This window comes from Mustela lutreola, chromosome 3 (genome assembly GCF_030435805.1).
Source record: "Mustela lutreola isolate mMusLut2 chromosome 3, mMusLut2.pri, whole genome shotgun sequence".
Taxonomy (NCBI): Eukaryota; Metazoa; Chordata; class Mammalia; order Carnivora; family Mustelidae; genus Mustela; species Mustela lutreola.
In genome coordinates, this window is record NC_081292.1 from 199,526,168 (window position 1) to 199,549,242 (window position 23,075).

General features: G+C 35.9%; 1 protein-coding gene across 2 annotated transcripts; it reads left to right on the forward strand.

Moving 5' to 3' along the window:
• The first annotated feature begins 29 nt into the window (after positions 1–29).
• Positions 30–19,059, forward strand: TYW5 (tRNA-yW synthesizing protein 5). 2 transcript variants are annotated; one of them, XM_059168486.1, is made up of 8 exons: positions 30–180; positions 4,853–5,007; positions 9,296–9,365; positions 12,062–12,106; positions 13,213–13,350; positions 15,060–15,147; positions 15,532–15,648; positions 18,515–19,059. In XM_059168486.1, exons 1-8 carry the CDS (start codon positions 103–105, stop codon positions 18,769–18,771), a joined length of 948 nt encoding a protein of 315 aa, XP_059024469.1. In that variant the 5' UTR covers positions 30–102; the 3' UTR covers positions 18,772–19,059. The 2 variants fall into 2 exon arrangements, with proteins under 2 accessions (XP_059024469.1, XP_059024470.1); XM_059168487.1 differs by lacking the exon at positions 4,853–5,007 and having other exon boundaries at positions 60–180.
• Positions 19,060–23,075: the final 4,016 nt, after the last annotated feature.

Sequence of the window (23,075 nt, forward strand, 5' to 3'; positions counted from 1 at the left end):
CGGGCCTTTTCTCCCCGGCTCGTGTTTCCGGGCGGACGGTATTCTGAGCGACGCGTCAGGCCCGGGCTTCCTGGACTTGGAAGAGGACTGGCGTGAGCCACCATGGCCTGGCAGAGTGTCCCGGTGCCTCGGCTTGAGGGCGTTTCGCAGGAACAGTTCGTGCAGCACCTCTACCCACAGGTGAGCCCCTTCTCTACCACCTGGGCGGCTCCAGATTGGTTTCTTGAGACCCAGGGTATGGGGTGGAGGCAGCGGGCGGCTGAGGAAGGTTGGTTGGCTCTGTGGCGAGGGGAGAGGACGCATGGGGGTGAGGAATGGCTCATCTGCGGAGTTTTCCAGAGGGAACAGCTCCGCGTTTGTGGGGAGCCGGATGACAGCGGAGAGCCGAGTGCGAGAAGCGGCTTGCTCACTGCCAAGAGTGGCCTCTCTGGGACTCTGGGACGCTCTTTCCGTTACCGTGGCAACGAAGGGAGCTCCCCACCCCCACCCCATCTCGTTTCGGGTTTCCTGAAGTTTAGGGGAGGTTTCACCGCCCCGCCTGTTAGTCCCTTCGAGTTGTTGGATTCAGAAGAGCAATTTTTCACTGCCCTGAGCCCAAGGGGGAGCCGTAGGAATCCCTCAGGAAGCTTCCGCCGGTCTCGGATTCTCACTAACCTGGGTTCTAGTTCCGGCGCTGGAAGCTCTCGTGTGTGCAGTTCGAACCTTTGTTCTTTTAGAGAAAACTCAAGAGGAAAATATTAACGAGAAGTCTTTCTCCTTGCACTGCTTTGTAAGGGAACCCATACGAGAGAAACTGAGACTAAATAGCCCAGCAGGTATTTAAAGAAAAAATAATCCACAAGGATCTAGTTGGTACGCTTACGGTTGAACTCTCCTCTCTCCCCGCCGTTTTACTTGATTTACAAGTAAGAGTACAGTTCTCAGTATTAAGGAAGCAGGGATGACGTTTTTTCTTTTAGGAGTTGGCAACCTACAGAGAGGATCTAAGCCTTCATTTATTTGTGGGTCTAATGCTGGATGGTGTGTTGTTGCATCAGGAAGTTTCACAAACTGGAAAATTGCAGACAGCACTCTTGTCACAATGTAGTAAAATTAGAAATGAATGAAATGGTAAAACAAGATCTTTCTACTTGGAAACACTAAAGAAAATCTACAAGAGGACATAGTCTTCATATTTTTAACACGTTTTAATAATTAACAGTGTGATAGTACGCGCATGAGTAGATCAGAGAAATAAAAGTCTGGAGATCTACATATATCCAGAAATAAAGTTCCATTTATATGGAGATTGAAGTATGTGATGAACGTGAGATGTTCAGAATCACTGGAGCAGAGGAATTTTTAAATGAATGATACTGGGGCAACTGGATTGTCATTGAAAAAATGATAAAATTAGATTTATATCTGACACCACATGCAAGAGTAATCTCTAAATGGATCAGAGATATAAATATAAAAAAATGAAACTAAACAGTACTAAAAGAAAACACGGGTAAATTCTTCTATATTGTGGGCCTGTGAAAGGGCTTTCTAACTATGAAAATTCAGATGTAGTAAAAGATTAACATTTGAATACATAAAATACAAACTGGGAAAAAATATTGACAACATGTTTCATAAAAGGGCCATAAAAGCCCGTGTACTTAAGAACTTCTAAAAAATACAGGGTGGGGTGTGAAAGGCCAAAAATCTGATAAAATGTGAGCAGTTGACCAAAAAAAAAAAAAAAAAAAAAAATCAAATGGCCTATAAACATGAAAAGATGTTCAACTTTCCTAATAAAAGAACTTCAGGCCACACTGATGTGCCTTTTCTTATCCATCACTGGCAAAAAAAATCAAAAGGCTGATTTTTAGTAATACTACTCTTGGTGAGGCTGTGAAGGAACTGGCACTCTCACACTTTATGCCAAGTGGTACAACCCTTGTGGAGGGGAATTTGGTATATCTAATGAAATTGTATATATGTTTATGATCCAGCCATCCTTTTAGGAGTTTACTGTGATGATTATTGCAAATAACCTAAAATAAAAACTATGTGTAGGAGAGTGATTGATTAAATTACTCATTTACACATGGTATACAAAGCAGTAAAAAAGAATGAGGGAGATTAGCTGTACTGATAGCAGTGATTTTCAGGATATGTTTTTAAATTAAAAAATAAAATTGCAAAAGAAAATATGTAACATGCCACCTTTTTGTGAAACAAGGGGAAACAATACACTATGTATGTTTTTGGTCCCTTTGAAAAAAAACAAAAAACAAAAAACAGGAATGATAAGCCAGAAATGAGACTGGTTAACTACAGAGGATGAGTGAATATGGGGTGGAAGAATGTGGCTGTGGTGACCCTTTGGTATAGTTTCAACTTTTGGGATCCCATTAATGTTTTACCTTCTAAAGTAATAGTAATAATAAAATTAGCAAGGGTAAGGATGATTAAAAACCCAAAACTCGGAGGAAGATAAGTAACCCAAGTCACTTTTACATATTAAACAAACACTGAGCTCTAGTTAATAGACTTACTTTTTATAGTGGTATGACTTAGCAATTATAAAAGTACTTACTGTGAATTTATGCAATTTAATTAATTAAAGATGAATCATTGATAGGAATGAGATTTCTCATTGTTAAGAGAAAGGAGCTACAAATATATAAATAAAAATTAAGATGAGTCTTGTGATATAAGATCGGAATTGAGGTATCCGTATTAGAGGTATTATGGTTCATTCATACATATATCCATTGTGTGTGTGTGTGTGTTTATAGTATATATGTATACTTGGAGAGAGATAAATAGATACGGTAGCTATACGATACATATAAATACATAGGTGGGGTGAGGGGCCGTGCTCATGCATACGCACGCATATTTGGGAAAAGGGGGAATGAGTATACATTCTTGCACATATTTCCTAGCTCTGTCCACTGAGAAGGCCTGGTAGTAATGACCTTAATAGCAATGAACACCTCTGACATGCAGATCATGGTTTCTAAGTAGCATTCCCTTTAAAAGAAACCAGAGCTGCTTGAAGAAATGACTGTAGGGCTGGGAGTGAGAGTATAAAAGGATTCTGGATTGTGGTGTTTTTTTGCTATAAAATAAGGAAGTGTTAAGGTAAAAAGTCACAAGAGCCAGCTTGATTTGGATCCTCCTGGCCAAACATAAGATAATTCGAGCATCAAAATTAATATCAGTAGATTATAACCAAGTGAATAAAATTAATAGGTGGAGATAAATTAGTTCATTTTGACATTAGCCAATTAATGTAGAAGATGATGGAGTTTTTAAAAATCATAATTTTTGCCTTCATCATAACAATATTTAATTCAGGAACAAATTACCAGTTGATCAAAATTAACATCATAAATAATAGGGCAAAATATCTTGTGCTACCTGATGTGTTACACTGAGATGGATACAACATTGCTTCTTTGGTACATTCCTTCTAAAAATGCATCACCCAGAGGCATCTGGGTGGCTCAGTGGTTAAGCATCTGCCTTCAGCTCAGGTCATGATCCCAGGACCCTGGGATCGAGCCCTGCATCACGCTCCCTGCTTGGCAGGAAGCCTCCTTCTCTCTCTCCCACTCCCCCTGCTTGTATTTTCTCTCTCGCTGTCTCTCTCTCTGTTGAATAAATAAATAAAATCTTTGGGGAAAGTAAATAAATAAATAAAAATAAAAATGCATAACCTGAATCCAATCATGAAAAAACATCAGATAAACCGAAATTGAAGGACATCCTACAAAATAACTGGTCTATATTTTTCAAAAACATCAAGATCATGGAAGAAAAAGGCTGAGGAACTGTTCAGATTAAGAGACATGGCAACTAAATGCAATGTGGTATCTCAGAAATAGGGGGGAACACACACTATAAGGGATAATATTAGGATAGTTAGGAAAATTTGGATATGGACTGTGAAGTTGTAGTATTACATCAGTGCTAAATGTAATTTTGACAATTACTCTGGCTATATAAGAAAATGTCTTTTGTTTTTTTTTTCAGGAAATATACTTAAGTTTTTAGAGATAAAGGAGTATATCTGCAACTTAGAAGTAGTTAAGAAAAAATTTAATTATTTTTAGTACTATGTTCCTCTCTATGCACACATAGTGAGAGTGAGAGCAAATTATAAAGTAAATGGGGCAAATGTTAAATTAACAGTTGGTGAACCAGAGTAAAGGGTATATGGGGGTTCTTTGTTCTTGCAACTTTCCACAGCTTTGAAATAGTATCAAAATAAAAAATTACGAACAGTATTTGACTATAAAATACAAATTTTAATCATCATTTATATTTTATCATAAATAACACTTGTGAAAATGCCTTTTTTTTTTTTTTTTAAGGTTGACTGATTTGAGAGAGACAGTGTGAGGCTGGGGAGAGCAGAGGGAGAAAGAGAATCTTGAGCAGACTCCCCCTTGAGCACTTGAGCCCAGACGTTGGCCTCAGTCCCATGATCCATGAGATCATGACCTGAGCTGAAACCACTAGTCGGATGTTCAACCCACTGAGACACACAGCTACCCTGAAAATGCTTTAAATAATGTTCAGATTTCTGGTTCTCAGCTACTGTTGGTACTGCTGTTTCATTTAGTTTGTTTTCCTAATGTTAAAGTTTCATTCCAAGTATATTACATTGCTGTTCTCCTGCTCTATGGCATGCATTGTCAAAAGGTGTGAGTTTGAGCATCTTAGGATCAAGAATAATTTCTTAATTGTTTTTGTCCTATGGCCAAATAATATAATTAATATATAATATAATATAAATAATAATATAAATATAATTTCCGATATATTGTTCATTTTCCCTAATTTTTTGTTGTATGCTGTTCCCCACTTATAGAGAAAACCCCTGGTGTTGGAAGGAATTGACTTGGGGGCATGTACAAGCAAATGGACAGTGGATTACCTGAGCCAGGTTGGAGGGAGAAAAGAAGTAAAGATTCATGTCGCTGCGGTTGCCCAGATGGACTTCATTAGTAAGAACTTTGTGTATAGGTATTTTCTTCTGAGGTTTACTCTGGGACTACAAGTAACTTATTTTGAACCTTGCAGATATTTCTGTGTTATTTTACATAGACTATATGGCATTTCCCCTTTTGGCTACTTGGATATCGTCACAGAATAGCTTTGTAATTTTAAAGAACAGCTTTTAAAAGACACGAATTCTGAGTTCACACAGTTATAGAAAGACATTTTCAAAGACCATGTTTTTCAAATAGGGTATATGGCTTAGAGCTTCTGGAGTTATGGAAGGAACCAGATTTCTGTAACTGGAGTTAGAGTGCCTCTAACATTGGGTGTGCTATCCTCACTCATGCTTCATTAAGAGATCCGACCTCATTAGTAATTGTTATAGAGTAATGAACTCTAAAGTTTTCCCTCATAACCTATTCTGATTTTTAATGCTCTTATATTTAGAAGATTTTCTAATTCATAATTGTGACAGATACATAAGCCATGTTTTCTTTTTCTGCCCTCTTCAGAAATAAAGGATAGGTAGTTGCTATGTTTGATATAGTTTTTCATCAACTTCAAAGCTTTGAAAAAAAAAAAAAATCACACTAAATTTTCTCTTTTGACAAAATAACCTTTAATACTTTTGATTTCCCTTGTGGTTGTCATTTTATGCTTTGGGATGGCTTAAAAGTAAAAAAGATAGTTGAACACTGCTGACTGTCCAAACTTGAAAGTTTTAAATGTTGTAATCTTATAAATACGTTATTTATTCCCATGTTTCAATAAAAATGCTAAAAAACAAATTATATTCTGAGCATGTGCAGTTTCCAGCAAATTCAGTCTATTGAAAAACCATGTAGTTCACAAAGAGTGATTTTTAAAGAAAGGTGGTTCTCACTGTTCGTTCCAGAGTTTAGAGATGAGTTAAACAGAGCTTCTAATGTCCAGAGCCATTCCTTTCTCATTAGAGTTTTCCAGGCTCATATAGCAGCTTGCCAAAGTATTTCTTAGTTTTTGATCCTTTGAATATTCACCATTATAGTTTTGGTTTTTAATAGGCCGTGAATTGAATTTAATTGCCTAAGTTTTTCTGAGTGTAAGAACTTTTCATTTTTTATTAAATCAAAAAGGTGGAAGAAAGTGCTGGAATGGTGAACATTTTTAAGCCAGCAGTTAATGATGTTTATTTTCCAGAGAGTCCAAAGCCGTAACAAATGGGTATTGAAACTTCATCTTGAATTGCTTTGCTGTTTTGTCATGTTCCATAAACCTTTCAAAACTTGTTTTTGTATCACATATATTATGTAATAGTTCCTATCCCAGCTTTCTTTAAGCCTTTCACTGGAGCTACTGAAGAGTTGCAAGATTATTTTCTTAGTGCAAGAAGAAAATAAATTTAGTCATTGTTGGCAATTACGAGGGAGTAGCAAAGAAGGGAGGCATCTAGGTCAGAGAGTCTAGAAGGAAGACATCCTACACACATGAATCATTGTTACCACTTCAGTGCCAGGTTGCATTTCTGCTTACTTAAATATTTGAAGAGCAGTACATTTCCAGGTCTTAGCTTTTACTTCTTTCTTCTTGGTGGCTCTCAGAATCAGGGTACTATGCGTGAGAGTATTGTGCGGTAGGAATACTGTTGGTATTCTTATGGTCATAGATCTAAAGAAATAAATCAGTTTGACTCTTATAGCTTTAATTGCTTCTGTCTGTCACATCATCTAATCCCTTTCATCATCCTGCTCTTATTATTTATTATACTTTTATTAATCCTGATCTTGATTTTGCAAAGCAGCCTTTGCAGATGAGAAACAGGACAGTGCGAGATTTTTTTTTTCTTAATGTTGGTAACTACTTTTGTCCTGCTGAAGGGTACATTACCATTGTTATTAACCCCACCACCTGTCCTTTACTGAGCGCTTACTGTATATCAAGTACTGTGCCATGCATCCTACATCATATATTAGTCATTTAATTTAGAAAGTCTGTGAGGTAGTTTTTTGTTTGTTTGTTTTGTTTTCAGTAATTATACAATCGAGAAAATGGAGGCTTAAAAACATTAAGTAACTTACCCAAGACCATACAGCTTAAAATAATGGAACCAAATTTGTACGCAAATTAGCCTGACTCCACAGAACCCATGATCCTAACCCCTCTTTGATACTACCTCCCTTACTGGTCTGTTTACCAGTCCAGACAGATGGAACTTAAATGGCAAATGTCCTTCTTTTTGAAACATGCATGGGATAGATTAAATCCTTGAGTCTAAGGAATTCCTAATTCCTACCTCATTTCCTCTTCTCTTAGCTTTGCTTCTACAGCTCTGACAACCGCCATTACCCAAGGGAAAAAACTGCTGAGAGCACCCAAGTTCTGCTCCTCTGGGTTGAGTTACTCTGTCTGCCCTGTTCTTAGAAAGGTCTTGAAACACTTCAGAGTTTTCAAGTAGCATCTAGTACAAAGATAAGCCGAGGCAACTGCACCAAATAAGGGATAGCTCGGGACCCGAGAGGCTTCCGTATTTCCCCAGACTCTCCAGAGTTGCTTTCGTAGGAATGAAGGGTTTGTGATGAGGTAAGAAGTGGAAAACATTGCACAGGAGGGTGCCAAATAAATTTGTTGATATAATTAACTAGAAACTGTAGCAGCAAATTGGTCTTTAGGTGGCAGACTCCTTTCTTCTCTCCTGCAGTGCTCACTCTTACACATAATCAGCAGTGTCCTCAAGTTCACATTGACATTCATGCCCACAGGACCCACTAGTCCATAATCTGGCATCAGATTCTCTTAGCTTTACACAGGAGTCCCCATTCTAGCAGTGTAGTATCAGTGGGAGTTCTCACACCAGTCCAGGAGCCATTTTTTTGGTTCACCAAGTGACAGCTTAATTACAAGGGAACATGACTATAAAGATAGGTATAGAAACACTTTGGCTAAATTAAGCCACCTAGTCCATAGAAACCAATGACATGAAATGGCCCATGAAATTTAGCTTCTAGGTTCCTCCAAGGGAGAAACTCAATGATAAGAGTTACACCACACAGGGAAGCCGTATCTTTCCCTTCTTAACAAATATTTATAATCCACACATCGACCTTTCAGTCTAGACATAGTTCATCAATCAGGGGTCATTTTTTACAACAAACAATGTTAACTGATATCACAGGTGACACTACATTTATCTTAACCCAGCAGGTTTCTACAAAAGCATTGCTAGGAAAAGGTAAGCCCAAGGTCATCTTACAGAGGAGAAAGGGTTTTTGCTAACACTTTCTCCCCACTTCCTCAGTACAGAGTTCTAGTGGAAAGATATTTGGTGGTAAGAGTGAAAAGACTAACAGAAAAAAAGAGAAAAGACTTCTACTCTTAATCGGAGGTTTGGAGGCCGGAGTGCAGTGAGCATTAGGGGGAGAGGCTTTTGACCCAGATGCTTTTTAGGAGGTCATTGTCTTGATGTTACTGTTACCAACTTCATGTCAGGGTCAGTACTTTTGCTTCTAGGATGGTGAAGGGACAGGATGGGAACCAGAAAAATGGTAGCCCTCCAGGCTCAAGAGTGACATAAAAGGAAACGAACTGCTTATGTGATGTTCAGCCCTGTTTGCCACAAGGGAAAGAGGTAGCCATTTGAACAGAAATAATGAAGAAGAATAAAACTTGGTCACTTCCCTGACTTCTCCTTGAGGTGTTCCTAAGACTTCAAATGACAGATGGTGAAGGAGAGTGAGAGCAGTGCTGTGAGCTTCTGTTTCCACCGGTCGTGCCAAAAGGCGGGAAGATAAGTGAGTGAGGACTTGATCTCTCTGGACCATTTGCCTGGGGTCTCTTCCAAAGGGGCACTTGGTAGTTTGTCCCATTCCACAGTCCCAAGACTTGTTTTGCCACGACACTTGAAGTAGCACATTTGAAAGTTTGTGTATATCCAGAGGTAACCGGATACCACAGAAATATTTTTCTAACAGTAACTTGGAATAGGAGAGTATTGACCTAAGAAGGATTCATCTGTGGCATAGATTTAAAAGTTCTTAATTTTTGAAATTGTAATTTTAGACAATCTAGGTCAAATAGAAAGGACCTAAATGAATTTTGAAAATTTAGAATTCCACATAATAGGTTATGATAAAATTGAAATTTCAGACAATGTAGGTCAAATAAAAAGGACCTAAATGAATTTGAAAATTTAGAATTCCACATAATAGGTTATGATAAAATTACAGCTGTTATAAAACAGCAAAGCATATACAACTGCAACAAGCCTGTATGTATAGTGATAAGGGTATTTATTAGTTGATTTATTGAGTCCAAGGCTTCTTTGTCTTTATTTCAGAACTTTACCTTTTGATAAGTTGGTTCAGAGGGCAGCTGAAGAAAAGCATGAAGAATTCTTTATTTCAGAGGTAACTGATTTGAACCTATTTTCTTTAGAAAACATTAATATGTATATATTAGGTGGATTTTCTTATACAAGAATATTAGATATAAAAGAGCTGTAGCCTTCTCTGAGAGCTATTTTTAAGGTTTGGTTTTGTATGCCAGTAGATCTAGGCTTGCTATTTATTAGATCTCAAACCTTGGCCAAATTATTTATCTGTGCCTCAGTATACTCACCTATAAAATGGGAACAGTTAAAGTACCTATTTAATAAGGTTTCTGTGACAGTTAACTAAATAAAATCTGTAGAGTACTTAGCACAATGCCTGACATGTAGGAGCTACTCCCTAAATGTTAGTGATTAATCATACTTTCTTTGAATATGCTTTGTTCTGGGGCGCCTGGGTTGCGCAGTCAGTTAAGCGGCTGCCTTCGGCTCAGGTCACGATCCTGGGGTCCTGGGATTGAGACTTGCATTGAACTCCCTATTCAGCAAGGAGCCTGCTTCTTCCTCTACCTCTGCCTGTTTCTCCCGCTGCTTGTGCACTCTCGCCATTAAAAAAAAAAAAAAAAAGGAAAAAATGCTTTGGTTTGATGTGCAAAGTTCAAATGCCAGAGGAGAACTTTATTTTCATATCTTACTAACCATTAGACTACTTTTATATTTTATTATTGTTAGTATCAATGTGACTTCTGTTGTATTTGCTATAATATTTGTTCAGGATTAAATGCAGAAAAATTCTGTTTATTTACATTATAATCCAGTTTTAAATAATTCAGTTTTAAATAATTCAGCTTAAATAGCCTGAGATAAAACATTGAGGCCTATATATATATACATTTTAAAAACTCACTGTTACCTCGAAATAAAAATGAACTGCTCTTCAAGCTTTGAATAAAGCTGTTTGCACTTGAGCCCGCTGGGCTGGTGGCCAGTTGGGTAGTGACAGGTGCCACCCGCTCACAGTCGTCTCAGCAGGTCGTGGTTACACTAGATGACCACGAAGGTGTGATTCTGCGCTATGATTAGATTGTCTCCTGAAACGGATTCCAGTAACTCTGTGAGTTTCTATTTGACTCACAGAGTTACTGGAATCAGTTAATCAGATACCTGAACAGTGTATATTCTTTTATATACTTTCCATAATCTTTAGACATAAATCCTTTATCTTGTCTCTTGTTTCTTTTACTTCACGTGACATCTCATGGCTCTTTAAATCTGTGCTGCTCGTTACATTACCCTTGGACAGGAAAGTTCCAAAGGGCAGCTGACTATACGTGTATATTTACATCTTAAATGGTGGAAGTATGTCAATAAGATGAACACAGACGGTCAGTTCAGTCTTCCAGGAAGCAGGTGTTAGGATGGAATTAGGAGTGCTGGTAGGTTTGTTGGAGAATAATACCTCTGAAAGGAAGGGGGGATTGGGTAGGGGGAGGCCGTCAGACGGTGACAGATCTCTATCTGATGGACTCTGCCAGCTCACGCTGGAACTCCTAAGCAAAGGCTGCCTGGTAGAGGAGTCTCGTGTGGGTGGCGGTGTCTAAGCCTTTCACGTCTTGCTCAGTCATCGGTTGGGGCTGCCCCAAGAAGCACCTTGAAAGGCTCTTGAAAGACTGAGGTGGACCTGGAAGAATTAATAGCGTGGCCAGAAGATAATCACCCTCTTTGCAGCTAGTGATGAATTCTTTCTTGGAGGGGTTCTGAGCAGTGCACCTCATGAGTCTTTTCTGGTTTTTTTGTGATTTTTTCCCCCAATCCTGAAATGTCAGAACTGGTAGAAAACTTTTAGAATTTTGAAGAACATACTTTGAAACCTATTTAGCCAATGAATTTATAGAAATTATCTGGTACTGCTTAAAAATAGAAAAGCACTGGATCTGAGAATAGAGTTAAATTTTTGGTCATAGATTTATAATATGTTGTTAAGGTAAATAACACGGATTTTTGAATGTTGTGTTACAGTGGTCAGTGAAGGTATAAAAGAGGCAGAATTCTTGAGTTGGGTTGCCCTTGTGCTTGACCCAGCAGCGCAGTTCTCCTGTTTCTTCGAGGAAATGCAAACAACAGTAGTGCTTTACAATTCTAAGAGTTCCCTCTTAGAGCTACTCAGTGAAGGTCAATGGGCAGTTTTTTCAAGTATCAACATAAATGTACTACTCTGAAATGACTTTTTTTTTTTGAAATGACATATTTCTAATTCATACATGAGCAGACTGTAAAGGATTTGGCTTGAGATTTTATATGTCTGTGGTGGGCTTAACTTGGTAAAATGCAGTGTTCCAGACTTTTAAAAAAATATATTACTGAAAGTATAATCATCTTATTTATCGTCTATTCTACATTTGCCTTATATTAACAAGTTTGTTATTGACCTCAACAATACCTTGAGATCATGTATGTTTTACAAATGAGAATTCTTTTAAGACTTGCTGTTAAGAGTCTAAATAATTTAAAGTACAAATGAAGCTTGTGTTTTAGATATAGTAGGTGTGTGTTGCCTTTCATATTTATGTAATATTTTAGGGATCCAGTCATTATTACATGTAGCCTATGAAGGCATTTCTTCATATGGCCACCAGAGAGCATTAGTAGAAAGGGTAAGAAGACGGAACTGTTTCAGAAACAACTGGGTTAGATTTTAAAACTCATTTCCTTCTGTCTTTACTTTCTGTTATTTTGACATGAATACTTATGTTACTTTTCTTTCGGGTGTTTAAGGATGAGAAGTATTACCTACGGTCGCTTGGGGAAGACCCTAGAAAGGTAAGAATTCTGAATGTAAAACAAAGGCTTAAAACCTAATGGATGTGTATATTTAAACTGGCACTGTGGTTTTTATACTTATTGCCTGACATATGACCTGTTTCTTCTTTTTCCCATTCTTTTCTCAATGATTTCTGCCCATGAATAAGAAGTAAAATTATTAGCAGGTGTCTGAGTAGCTCAGTCAGCTGAGTGGCCAACTCTTGATTTTGACTCAGGGTATGATCTCAGGGTCCTGGGATCAAGCCCTGAGTCAGGCTCTGCACTCTGCAGTGAGTCTGCTTGAGATTTTCACTCTCTCTGCCCTTCCTCTGCCCCTCCCCTGCTTGTATGCGTGTGTGCTCGCTCTCTCTCTAAAATAAGTAAATGAATCTTTAAAAGAAGAAAAGAAGTAAAATTATTAAAAGTTGATTAGTTTTTAAGTAGGACCATAGTATTTTAGTGTTTAAAGTCATCTCCTCTAGTCTCAATACAATTCAAAAATTCTTTCTACTATATTTTACAGATAGCCGTTCAGCGAATAAAATATAATCTAAACTAATTATTAAATTACTGAATAATTAATTTACTAATACAAGCTTTGACATGTATTCAGAGTCAAATTAATATGGTGCAGTGTTAGGGCATGGTCCCTAAAATGATTAAGTAAGATTCTGTTCTTTCCTTTTTCTGTCTCCATTTAGTTCTTTAACTTCTTTTAGCCTCTTCCCTTGGTAAAACCCACAGGTTTAACATACTTGATAACATTCAGATTGTTGACTGCTAAGTTTTAAATCCTTGTTATTGGAGTAGATGGCAAGTGTATGATTGTTGTCTAAATAGGAAGAACCGATTAATGAAGCATGTTAAGCTTACCCGTCCTGATGGCGTTGAGTCTGCAGTCTGCTACATAGTCTGTTATTCCTTCATTTGAAAGCTCATGTGTTGACTGTGGTCCCTTACTAGTATTTTACAGCAGTGAACAGAGTTTTACCCCATTCCTCCTTAATACCATGGGATCTGATGGCAGTCTGAGATAAAACAAGCATTACATAAATACTGCATTTATTATTAACATTAAAATTGCAATTATTGTTAAAATTCTTACCATGTTTCTCTCAATGCAGGATGTTGCAGATATCAGAAAGCAGTTTCCTTTGCTGGAAGGAGATATTAAGTTTCCAAAATTTTTCAAGGAGGAGCAGTTCTTCTCCAGTGTTTTTCGAATTAGCTCACCAGGATTACAACTTTGGACCCACTATGATGTATGCTACATAAATGAGAAATCTGAAGCTACAGTAGATATTTAGTCTTTAGAGACATAGCATTTACAGTTTCAACTTTCTGTAGATTACCCTAAAGATCTTGGAGACATAATTTGCTGAAACATGAGATTTGAAAACGGGGGCTCTGCAAGTTGGTGATATGGGAATAAATTAATGTCGTAGCCTAGTTAGTGTCTCACACTTGCATTGATCTGTGATAGTGTTCTTGATTTGTTATATTTTGTGCGTGTGTGTGTCTGTTAAGTTTTATGAAGCAGATTTTGAGTATCTGAAAAATGGCCATCAGATGAGGGGGAAAGTTGTACAAGTGGAAAAAGCAGTAAGGTTGTGACAATGAGGATGTGGAAATGATATACTTAACTAGATGGAACTATTATTCAAGAGAAAGCAGAAGTTTGTGGAGAGCCATTTCCAGGTATAAGAATTTGGGGATTTCTGATGGCCTTAGATTATACATCCCTTGAGAATGTGAAATGTACACTGTATCTGTTGAGCAGGAAGATGTATAGAATATTGCCCCTGATCATTTACTCTGTGGTATTATAATTTTACTTGCTTAAATATATGCATATAAATATTTTAAACACATTAAAAGTATAATATTGTGTATGGTTTGGTATTGGGTAGAGAATTATAGGAAGCTAAAGCAATACCTAATAGGTTTCTAAAGATAATTTTTTTAAAAAACTCTAAATCAAGCTATATTAAGTTTTATGTTATAATTCAGCAGAGGACCCCTTGGGAGGATTTTAACATCATAACTAATTAAATGAGATAAACATAAATTCTTAGCTTATTTTTTAAAGGTTTTACATAAATGATATAGATAAAAAATGATGTGGTAACTTAAATAAATTTTTAATTGTATTGTGTGACTTAAATTTTAACTAGTATCACTTTTATCTAGATTTATAATAGAATTCTATACAGCTTTTCATACATTAAAAATAAGTCAAAGGAATGCTTGTTATGTAGTTAAGGTTTACATAAGAAAAGGGTTAGTAATGAAAAAATGCTTAGGTAGAAATGATATGTAAATAATTATGAATATATCTTGCTTAGTATGTATTTTAATTCCTTGGCTGAGAATTACATATCTCTGCCTTTTAACATTTTCTACAAAGTGCAGAAATAGTTAAGATTACTCCATTAATAAGTACATCAAGAAAATAATCCTGTAGAAATAATTTAGAAATGAAGATGCCTGCAAATAAATTATGGTTGCCCATATATACTTAAAGAGTTTTAACTTAATTAGTGGTTGGTTACAGCAGTTACCTTGTGTTGTTTTCTCAAGGTCTAACTACCTTGGGAAAAGGTAGTTATTCCCCAGGTGCTTTCAGTCTGTTGCCTGATATTGGCTATATAGCATTCCTTGACAGATAAGTATGAACTAACCAAGGAGAGCCTCCCTGTCAGAGTGGTGGCGCAGGGGCAAATAGTGCTCAGATTTCCTCATGGCTTGCCAGGCTTTTCCATTTTAAGGCAGTGCTGCAGGAAACATCTTTAATAAAGGTACAGCTGTATTTACAGTACAAATGTTTGCATTGTTAGAATATTAGTGTAACTGTTTTAGATAATGTGAGTCAAGTCTTTAGGATTTATATTTAACTGTTTGGAATATACCATTGGTTTTGTTTATTTAAATTTTAGATATTGCTTCTCCGTAAGTTCTTATTATCCTTCAGGTCATGGATAACTTCTTAATACAAGTGACAGGAAAAAAGCGTGTTGTGCTCTTCAGTCCTCGAGATGCCCAGTATTTATATTTATCAGGTACTTTTCTTTTAAGTTTGTATTTCTAAAGTCTAGTCTGTTCAGTTACACTTTTTGGGAAACCTTTATTTTCATAGAAAAACATCTAAGGGCTTCTTTCTAAATGAAGTATTTGTGTCCTCCATGTGTACATATGTAATGATAGGCTATATGAACAATGAAATTTTCAGGTTTTCTTAATTATAGTACATGAATGTCAATAGTCATAAAGGATGGATCATTGAAAATCATCTTAGGTTTCAGGAGAATAGTAACCGTTCTTACATTGTGGATACAATAAATAATTGTACAGAAAAGAATACATTTTCAAGTCTATATTTGTGGTTACCTTTTAAGAAATGCTAACTTTGCTTACTCTGTATTAATCTCTTTTGGAACTTTAAGGTACTAAATCAGAAGTGCTGGATATAGATAACCCAGACTTAACTAAATATCCACTGTTTTCCAAGGCTAGAAGGTATGAATGTTCCCTGAAAGCTGGAGATGTATTATTCATTCCTGGTAAGATTCTAGACCTCATTCATATCCTTTTTATAAAATCTGTGTTCTGTCACTCATCCATTACATGATTTTTTTGAGTATAGAAGTGTATGTTACATGTATTCTATCCTATACAAGTTGATTTTTATATACAGCTGTGTATGTGTGTTTAAAGTATACTTGAGCAAATTCAATTCTTTTTTTTTTTTTTTAAGATTTTATTTATTTGACAGAGTTCACAAGCAGGCAGAGAGGCAGGGGGGTGCTGGGGAAAGTGGGCTCCCCACTGAACAGAGAGCCCGATGCTGGGCTCGATCCCAGGACCTGAGATCATGAACTGAGCCGAAGGCAGAGGCTTAACCCACTGAGCCACCCAGGTGCCCTGTTTAAGCAAATTCTTATAAAATTAACAATCTTGCTTTTCAAAAGCAATCTATAATATAACATTGTACTCTTAAATTATGTTGTTAAGTGACATCAAACAAGGTATTTTATAACTGGGAAAAGATTATACCTTGTTGTTCTTTTTAATCATTTCTAAAATATTTGCATATTGGGATGCCTGGGTTGTACAGTGGGCTAAGCGTCCAATTCTAGTTTGGCTCAGGTCCTGATCTCAGGGTTGTGAGATTAAAGCCTCACATTGGGCTCTGCACTCAGCACAGAGTCTGCTTAAGACTTTCCCCTCCCCTCTCTCTGTCTCTCTAAAATAAATAAGTAAATCTTTAAAAAAAAAAAAATTGCATGTTTTAGAACTAAGTCACTTAAATATTTGCCAAGAAATGGTAAGTGTATTTCAAAGCCAAAACAGATTAGAGATTTTATTAAATATCTAAATTGTTATAATCCCAACACTTATGATGTCTTATGTATGCATTATTTTCTAGGGTCTGAATTAGTATCACTTAATTTCTTTGTATAATAACTAGGTATTCGTTTTTAGTAATTAGTGATGTAGTGAACATCTATAATTATTCAAAAGTGATTACCTTAAGATTATAAAAACCATAATTAAGATTAAAGGAATGTGTTAACAAATTCTGTTTGTATAGTCACATTTCTCATATTTAAGTTAATATAGTTTTAATCATTAATACCTCACTTGGGTGGCTCAGATGGTATAAGCATCTGCCTTCAGCTCAGGTCATGATCTTAAGAGTCCTGGGATCGAGCCCCCTGCCTGGCTTCTAGCTCAGCGGGGAGTCTGCCTCTCCTCCCCTCTGCCTCTCCCCCTTGTTTGTGCTCTCTCTTTCAAATAAATAAATAAAATTTAGGGAAAAAAATATACCTCTTTTTCAGTGACAGAATTAAGAAAAAAAAAAGTATTAATAAAAATATGATGATCCCATTTGGGGCTATATTATAAATTGCTTGAGGATAAGGAACTATATTTTAGCAATCTTTGTATTCTCCAAGGGGCCTGTTACAATGTCTTTAACATAATTGATTGTCTATAAAAATTTGATACAGTAGTTTCTTATTCTGATGTTTTTTGTAAACAGTCAACACACTAGTCTTTAAATCCATTAGTATTGCTTAAATTTTTTGGTTTCATATCTTCAGAGAATGGTTAAGAGCTATGCAGTTTCTCTTATTCTGTATAAAACTTAAAAAAAAAAAAAGCCAGAAATACTTAACATTTGCATATATTTTGAAATAAAAGCAAAACCCCCATCTTTGCATTTAAATTTAACAGAATGGTTAGCTTTTTTCATGTTATATTGAATGAGGAAAAAGATTCTGAAAGAAAGAATAGTTAAGATTAAATCCATGTTTGAAACTAGTTTTGCAAATCAAAATATTTTAAGCTTTTGTTTTTCCTAGAGCACTCTTAGAATGAGTTTGTTTCTAAAATTTAGCATCTTGTAAATCTTACTTTTTCCCATTCATAAGATTAAACAGTTTTTGACGTGACTAGTATTTTTTTTTTAAGATTTTATTTATTTATTTGAGAGAGAGTACTGAGGCTTGAGGGCAGAGGGAGAGGGAGAAGCAGACTCCCCACTGAGCAGGGAGTCCCAGTTAGGGCTTCATCCCAGGACCCTGAGATTATGACTTGAGCAGAAGGCAGACCAGATGCTTAACCGACTGAGCCACCTAGGAGCCCCATTTACATTCCTAGTATTTCGTCTTGGTTATATTGTGATGTTGCTTTCATATTCCTATAGCACCTATTGTCTGAAAACATTTAGACTCCATTGAAAACAAAGAAATAAACGTTCTAGAGGAAGTGAAATATTAGTTAGCTATATCATATGGTAGTTTATTCATCTTCTCCACCACCAAAATATTTGCTTTAGTTTTATATACTTACTATACAGGAGCTGAAAGAAATATGATATTTATAATTGCATTCCAAATAGAAGTATAAAACTAAGGAGGCTACAATGAGTGCAAAATTAAGCAAGTTAGAAAACCAGTGCAGCTTGAATGGGACATCTGAGAACAAAAGTATTGTGCTGAGACAGAAAAGGTCAAAGATACTCCTCAAATAATTGAAATGTTCTGTGTACAAAAAGTAAACATTTTTAATGTGGTTGTATGACTCAGGAAGTGTAAACAAGTAACACAAAACATAGCCACAAATTACAGAACTCCAAAACAAATATAACTTTATTATGTCTTTCAGTTAAAAGGAAAAATTGCTGTTTCCAAAGGTTTTAAAAGTAGGGTTGTGTTATTGACACTTTAAATTGGTTGGCAATTCATAAAAGTTAAAATGATTCTGTTAAAAGCTGGGAGTGTGCTAACGAAGGGATCTAGTTACAAGAATTTTGCATTGGCTATATGCAATTTGTGATATTTCGCTGACATTTTGGTTTTTTTTTTTTTTTTTTTACTCTAGGTTTTATTTTTAACTTTTTTTTTTTCTTTAAACTTTCTCCAGCTTTATGGTTCCATAACGTGATTTCTGAAGAGTTTGGAGTGGGAGTGAATATCTTTTGGAAGCACCTTCCATCTGAATGCTATGACAAAACAGATACCTATGGAAACAAAGATCCTACAGCAGCATCAAGAGCTGCACAAATTTTGGACAGAGCTTTAAAAACACTGGCTGAATTACCAGAGGAATACAGGGACTTCTATGCACGGCGAATGGTCTTACACATTCAAGATAAAGCCTATAGCCGAAACTTTGAGTAAATAATGAAGTGGATGCAATGAATATAAACTTTTAAATACAGTTCAGCTCAAATACTGGAAAAATATCACCATATAAATTATTTTTTAGAAGATTCATTCCTTGTTAAAATAGGAAGGAAAAGCCTGAGATTTGTAGATTAAATATGAATTGGTGTTTATATGGTTTCTATTTAATACAGATTGTTATGGTTCAAAGCCTGCTATCCTTGGTGGGACCACTCGAGCTTTCAGATGCAAATAACTGAAAATCCAACTGAAAATGACTTAATAAAATGTATTGAATCATTATACAGATGTCTGCTAATAGAATGGGGCTTTAGTATTTTTGATCCAGTGATTCAGAGGTATCACCAAGAGCCCCTAGTTTTTTTTCTCCCATTTTCAACTGCAGCACTGGCATCATCCTAAGGCTGGCTACCCTTGTGGTCATGGGATGATCGCCAGTAGCAGTTTGAGCCACGTGCATCTTCATTTACATGCAGTGGAGGAGTCAGGCTGGATTCCAAGGGCCTTCTCTTAATATGCAAAAGCTTTCCCAGGATTTGCCACCAAATCCTTGGGTCTCATTTAAAGATTTAAAGTAGCTTAGACATCTCCATCCCTCAGCCAGTCACTGGGAAAGGGTATGGAATAACCCTTAGTCCAGCTGGCTCTCTAGGAGCTTAGAATGCTCTTCCTCTGAGGCACATGGGGTGTGTGTGTGTATATATATTTATATATATGTATATATATATATATATACATATATATATATATGGGGACAGCATGGATAATTTTTTAAATCAGGATTCAGTTAGGGAAAAAGGTGAGCAACCATTACCTACTACGTTTGTCTTTTAAATTTTTTATTTTTTTAAAGATTTTATTTGATGGAGAGAGAGAAAGTACAAGCAGGGGGAACAGCAGGGAGAGGGAGAAGCAGGCTCCCTGCTGAGCAGAGAGCCTGGCATGTGTCTCCATCCCAGGACCCTGGAATCATGACCTGAACTGAAGCAGACGTCTGTATAACTGACTGAGCCACCCAGGCACCCCCTTTTGAGCTTTTTAAAACACAGATGTCTAGGCCCCAACTCTGTAGATTTTGATTTAGTATGTTTGGGGTTTGGTAGAGTATCTGTATTTGGTAAACCTCATAGGTTTTGATGTATAATCAGGATTAGAATGACTGGATCAGATGATAGTGATTTGGATTATTAGTTTTGTGATTCTTCCAAAACATGTTTAATCTGATCCTGGTTTTTCTTGGCACTCAATGTCAGGCCTGCCTCTTTTTTCAGTTTTTCAATGTCAGAAATATTCAAATCTGTCTTAATTTTAATTTATACCTATAGCTAAACTTCAACCCAGTTCGTTTTCCCCACTAGATGCTTTTCCACCTATCTCTTTTTTAGAAAAATTATTTTTCTAAGAAGAAATACAGGAGAGATCCCAGTAATGTTGTCATTATTGAAGACAATGAGCCATTGTATGTGTTTCTGTGCCATTCTTTGTTTTGCACCTAGTAATTCTATTACAATGTCATTGAAGAAAGACTAGAAATATTTACTGAATGCAAATGTGCTCATCTAAAGTAATCAGTGCATCAAGTTGGTGCATTTTAATTATGAAGAAAATAATTTGTTAAAATAATTCATCCATTCATATCCTATGTTTGGAGTTGGATTAATTTCAAGTATTAAAAACAATATAATAAATAAGAAAGGAAAAATACATTAAAAAGTTATTCTGAACTTCCTAGGTGTCTTTAGGAAGAGAGATTAAAGTTAGGTCAAAAAATGAAAAGATAGTTTAGAAAAGGAATTGTTACATTCGATTTAATTTAGTTTTTTTAAATTTTAATTTAGTTTAGTTTAGTTTTTTTTTTTTTCATTTTTGGTTACTTCTTAGTTAAGTAAAGAAAATTCTTTAATGATTCTTTTTCCTTTGGGAAGAAAAAAAAGATAAAACCTCTGTTAGCTTGAACAGTACTTACAGTCAGCTTTTAAATAAACCCTCCTTGGTATTCTTTTTTTAAAAACCAGTAAAAGAATCAGTACAAAGTACATATCCAGAGTCATGTAGAAACTTGGAAGTAAAACTGAGATAATCTTCCATGCATATTCATTTTAATTCAGTTTATTTGGGAAGCAAACTGGAAGACCTTAGGTGAGTTAAATAACTTAATCTTTATGAAGCTTATTTTCCTCATCTTTAAACTTGTACTTTTTGGGGTTGCTGCAAAAATACAAAGAGATCATTCAGGGCAAGGACAGTTGATGGCTGATGCTAGCTTTCAGATGAGATGGCTCTTGTTGCAATATTAAATTATATCTAGAACACTAATAGCGAAGACTTTGGGAAGCCTTAAAATTATTTCCTTGATCATAATCTTTAGAGAGTTTAAATGCAAAATACTTTTATCTTTTTTGCTGACCTTATTGAGACAAAATGAGATGTTTTTAATGTATAAAATATTAAACAGTATATGTCAGCTGCAACTTCTTAGGAATTCCAAAATCTTAGAACTTCATTGCTGAAAGGGATCTTAGAAATCATTTTCTCAATCTAGACTGCTTAAGTGATTGTGCAGGTTTACACAGCTGGGTAACAGAACTGGAATTAACAGTTGTGACCAGATCATTCTCCACACTTTCTCCCTTAGGTGCAGTTCATCTCTCTGTTGTTCTTTGGCTACAGTTTGGGGGCTTGACCTGATTTACAAAGGAATCCTTTTCCTCTACCAGCAAAGCAACTCACTGTTCCACATAGACAAAAGATACAAAATAAGACAAAGGGATACAAAATAAGATTAATGAGCTAGTAGACAGCAAAGGGTAATATAAAAATGGAATACTATGCAAAGAATGAGACAGGTATTGTAGTACTGGCAAGAAATTTTTCCAAGGTAATTAAATGAGAAAAAGGTTGGAAACTGGGTATAGCATCCTGCCATTTGTGTAAAACAAAGGCATTCTGTAAGTAAACATTTGTATATGTATACGTTTACCTATGCTGGGATACACGAGAAACCAATGAGAGTGATCGCCTATGAGAAGTTAGTAGACAAGTTAGGTGGGCAGACTAGAATCTGCAGCTGTTATTATTTGACCTTTTTTGGGGGTCCCTCTATTCATTCTTTCAAGGTAACTTTAAAATACATGTGTAGACTATAAAAGTTTTTCATGAACATTAAGTGTTCGTCTTGGCACATAATTACACTGAAATTCTATTTATTCTGTAATGTTTAAAATTTGTCACTCAAAGTATTTTTTAAAAGGGAAATAAAGTCAACAAGGCTTATTTTGTATCTTTCCATCCTCTTGAACAGCAGCTATGTGAACATTTGGAAAGAACCTTAGTAGGGAGGCTTTTCTCTCACCTATCTAAAGTTGCCAACAGACATCTAAGAAGTTGACAAAAAAAAAAAGGAACCCGCAGAAAGCTGGAATGCAGGTCTGGATGGAGTTGGAACTATGCTGCTGTGACTCCTTCCTCCAGTGCTAAAATGCAGTGAGGAGGAACTAACGTAGATTGGCAGTCACCCACATATCCCTCAGACCACCTTAAAGTCTTACTTCAAGCATGTAGTCCATGACTATTTGGGTGTTTTAAATACACCTAAGTTGTATTCTTTTTAATTCCATTAAATGGGATACTAAAATGACCATCCTTAAGTGACTGCACATCTCTCCCACTAAGAGCTGCTGGGTCTCTGCCTTTGAAAAGACCAACCTGAATTTACAGATAAGGTCTATTCATCTATATATATCTTATCCTCTAAAACATGTTTCTCTTAAAAGCCTTTAATGAAGTCTAACAGAATAGTTCTTTTAAGAATACTATCTTTTGTTTCATATTTTCACTTTTAAGCCTAAGTCTATTATATATTTCTATACTCAAATGCTTGGGACTGTTTTGTCTGTGTCTAGATCTTTCTTACCTTTGGTAGGTGCTTAGATATTAGATGAATGAAATGAAAAACAGACCACACCATATTCTAACTAAGTCTCTTAATGACAGCAAAAGGAATATAGATACCTGAAATGATTAGCACATAAAAGGAAAAACCTTATTTTTGAGCAATTTTTTTTTCTCCCAAGAAATTTAAAAGAAGAAATGGAAATAAAGTGAATTTTTGTGGGACAATTTAAAGGTGAGAAGAAATGTATTTTTACAAGGAAAGGTTCAAAGTTGCTCATATGAAAAAACATGGAGGGTTAATGAAAACACACAAACCTAAACTGGCAAAGTGGAAAGAAATAGCTTCCTTCCAAGTAACAATCTGAAGTTTTAACAAATCTGGTAACATAAAGCACATCCAAACA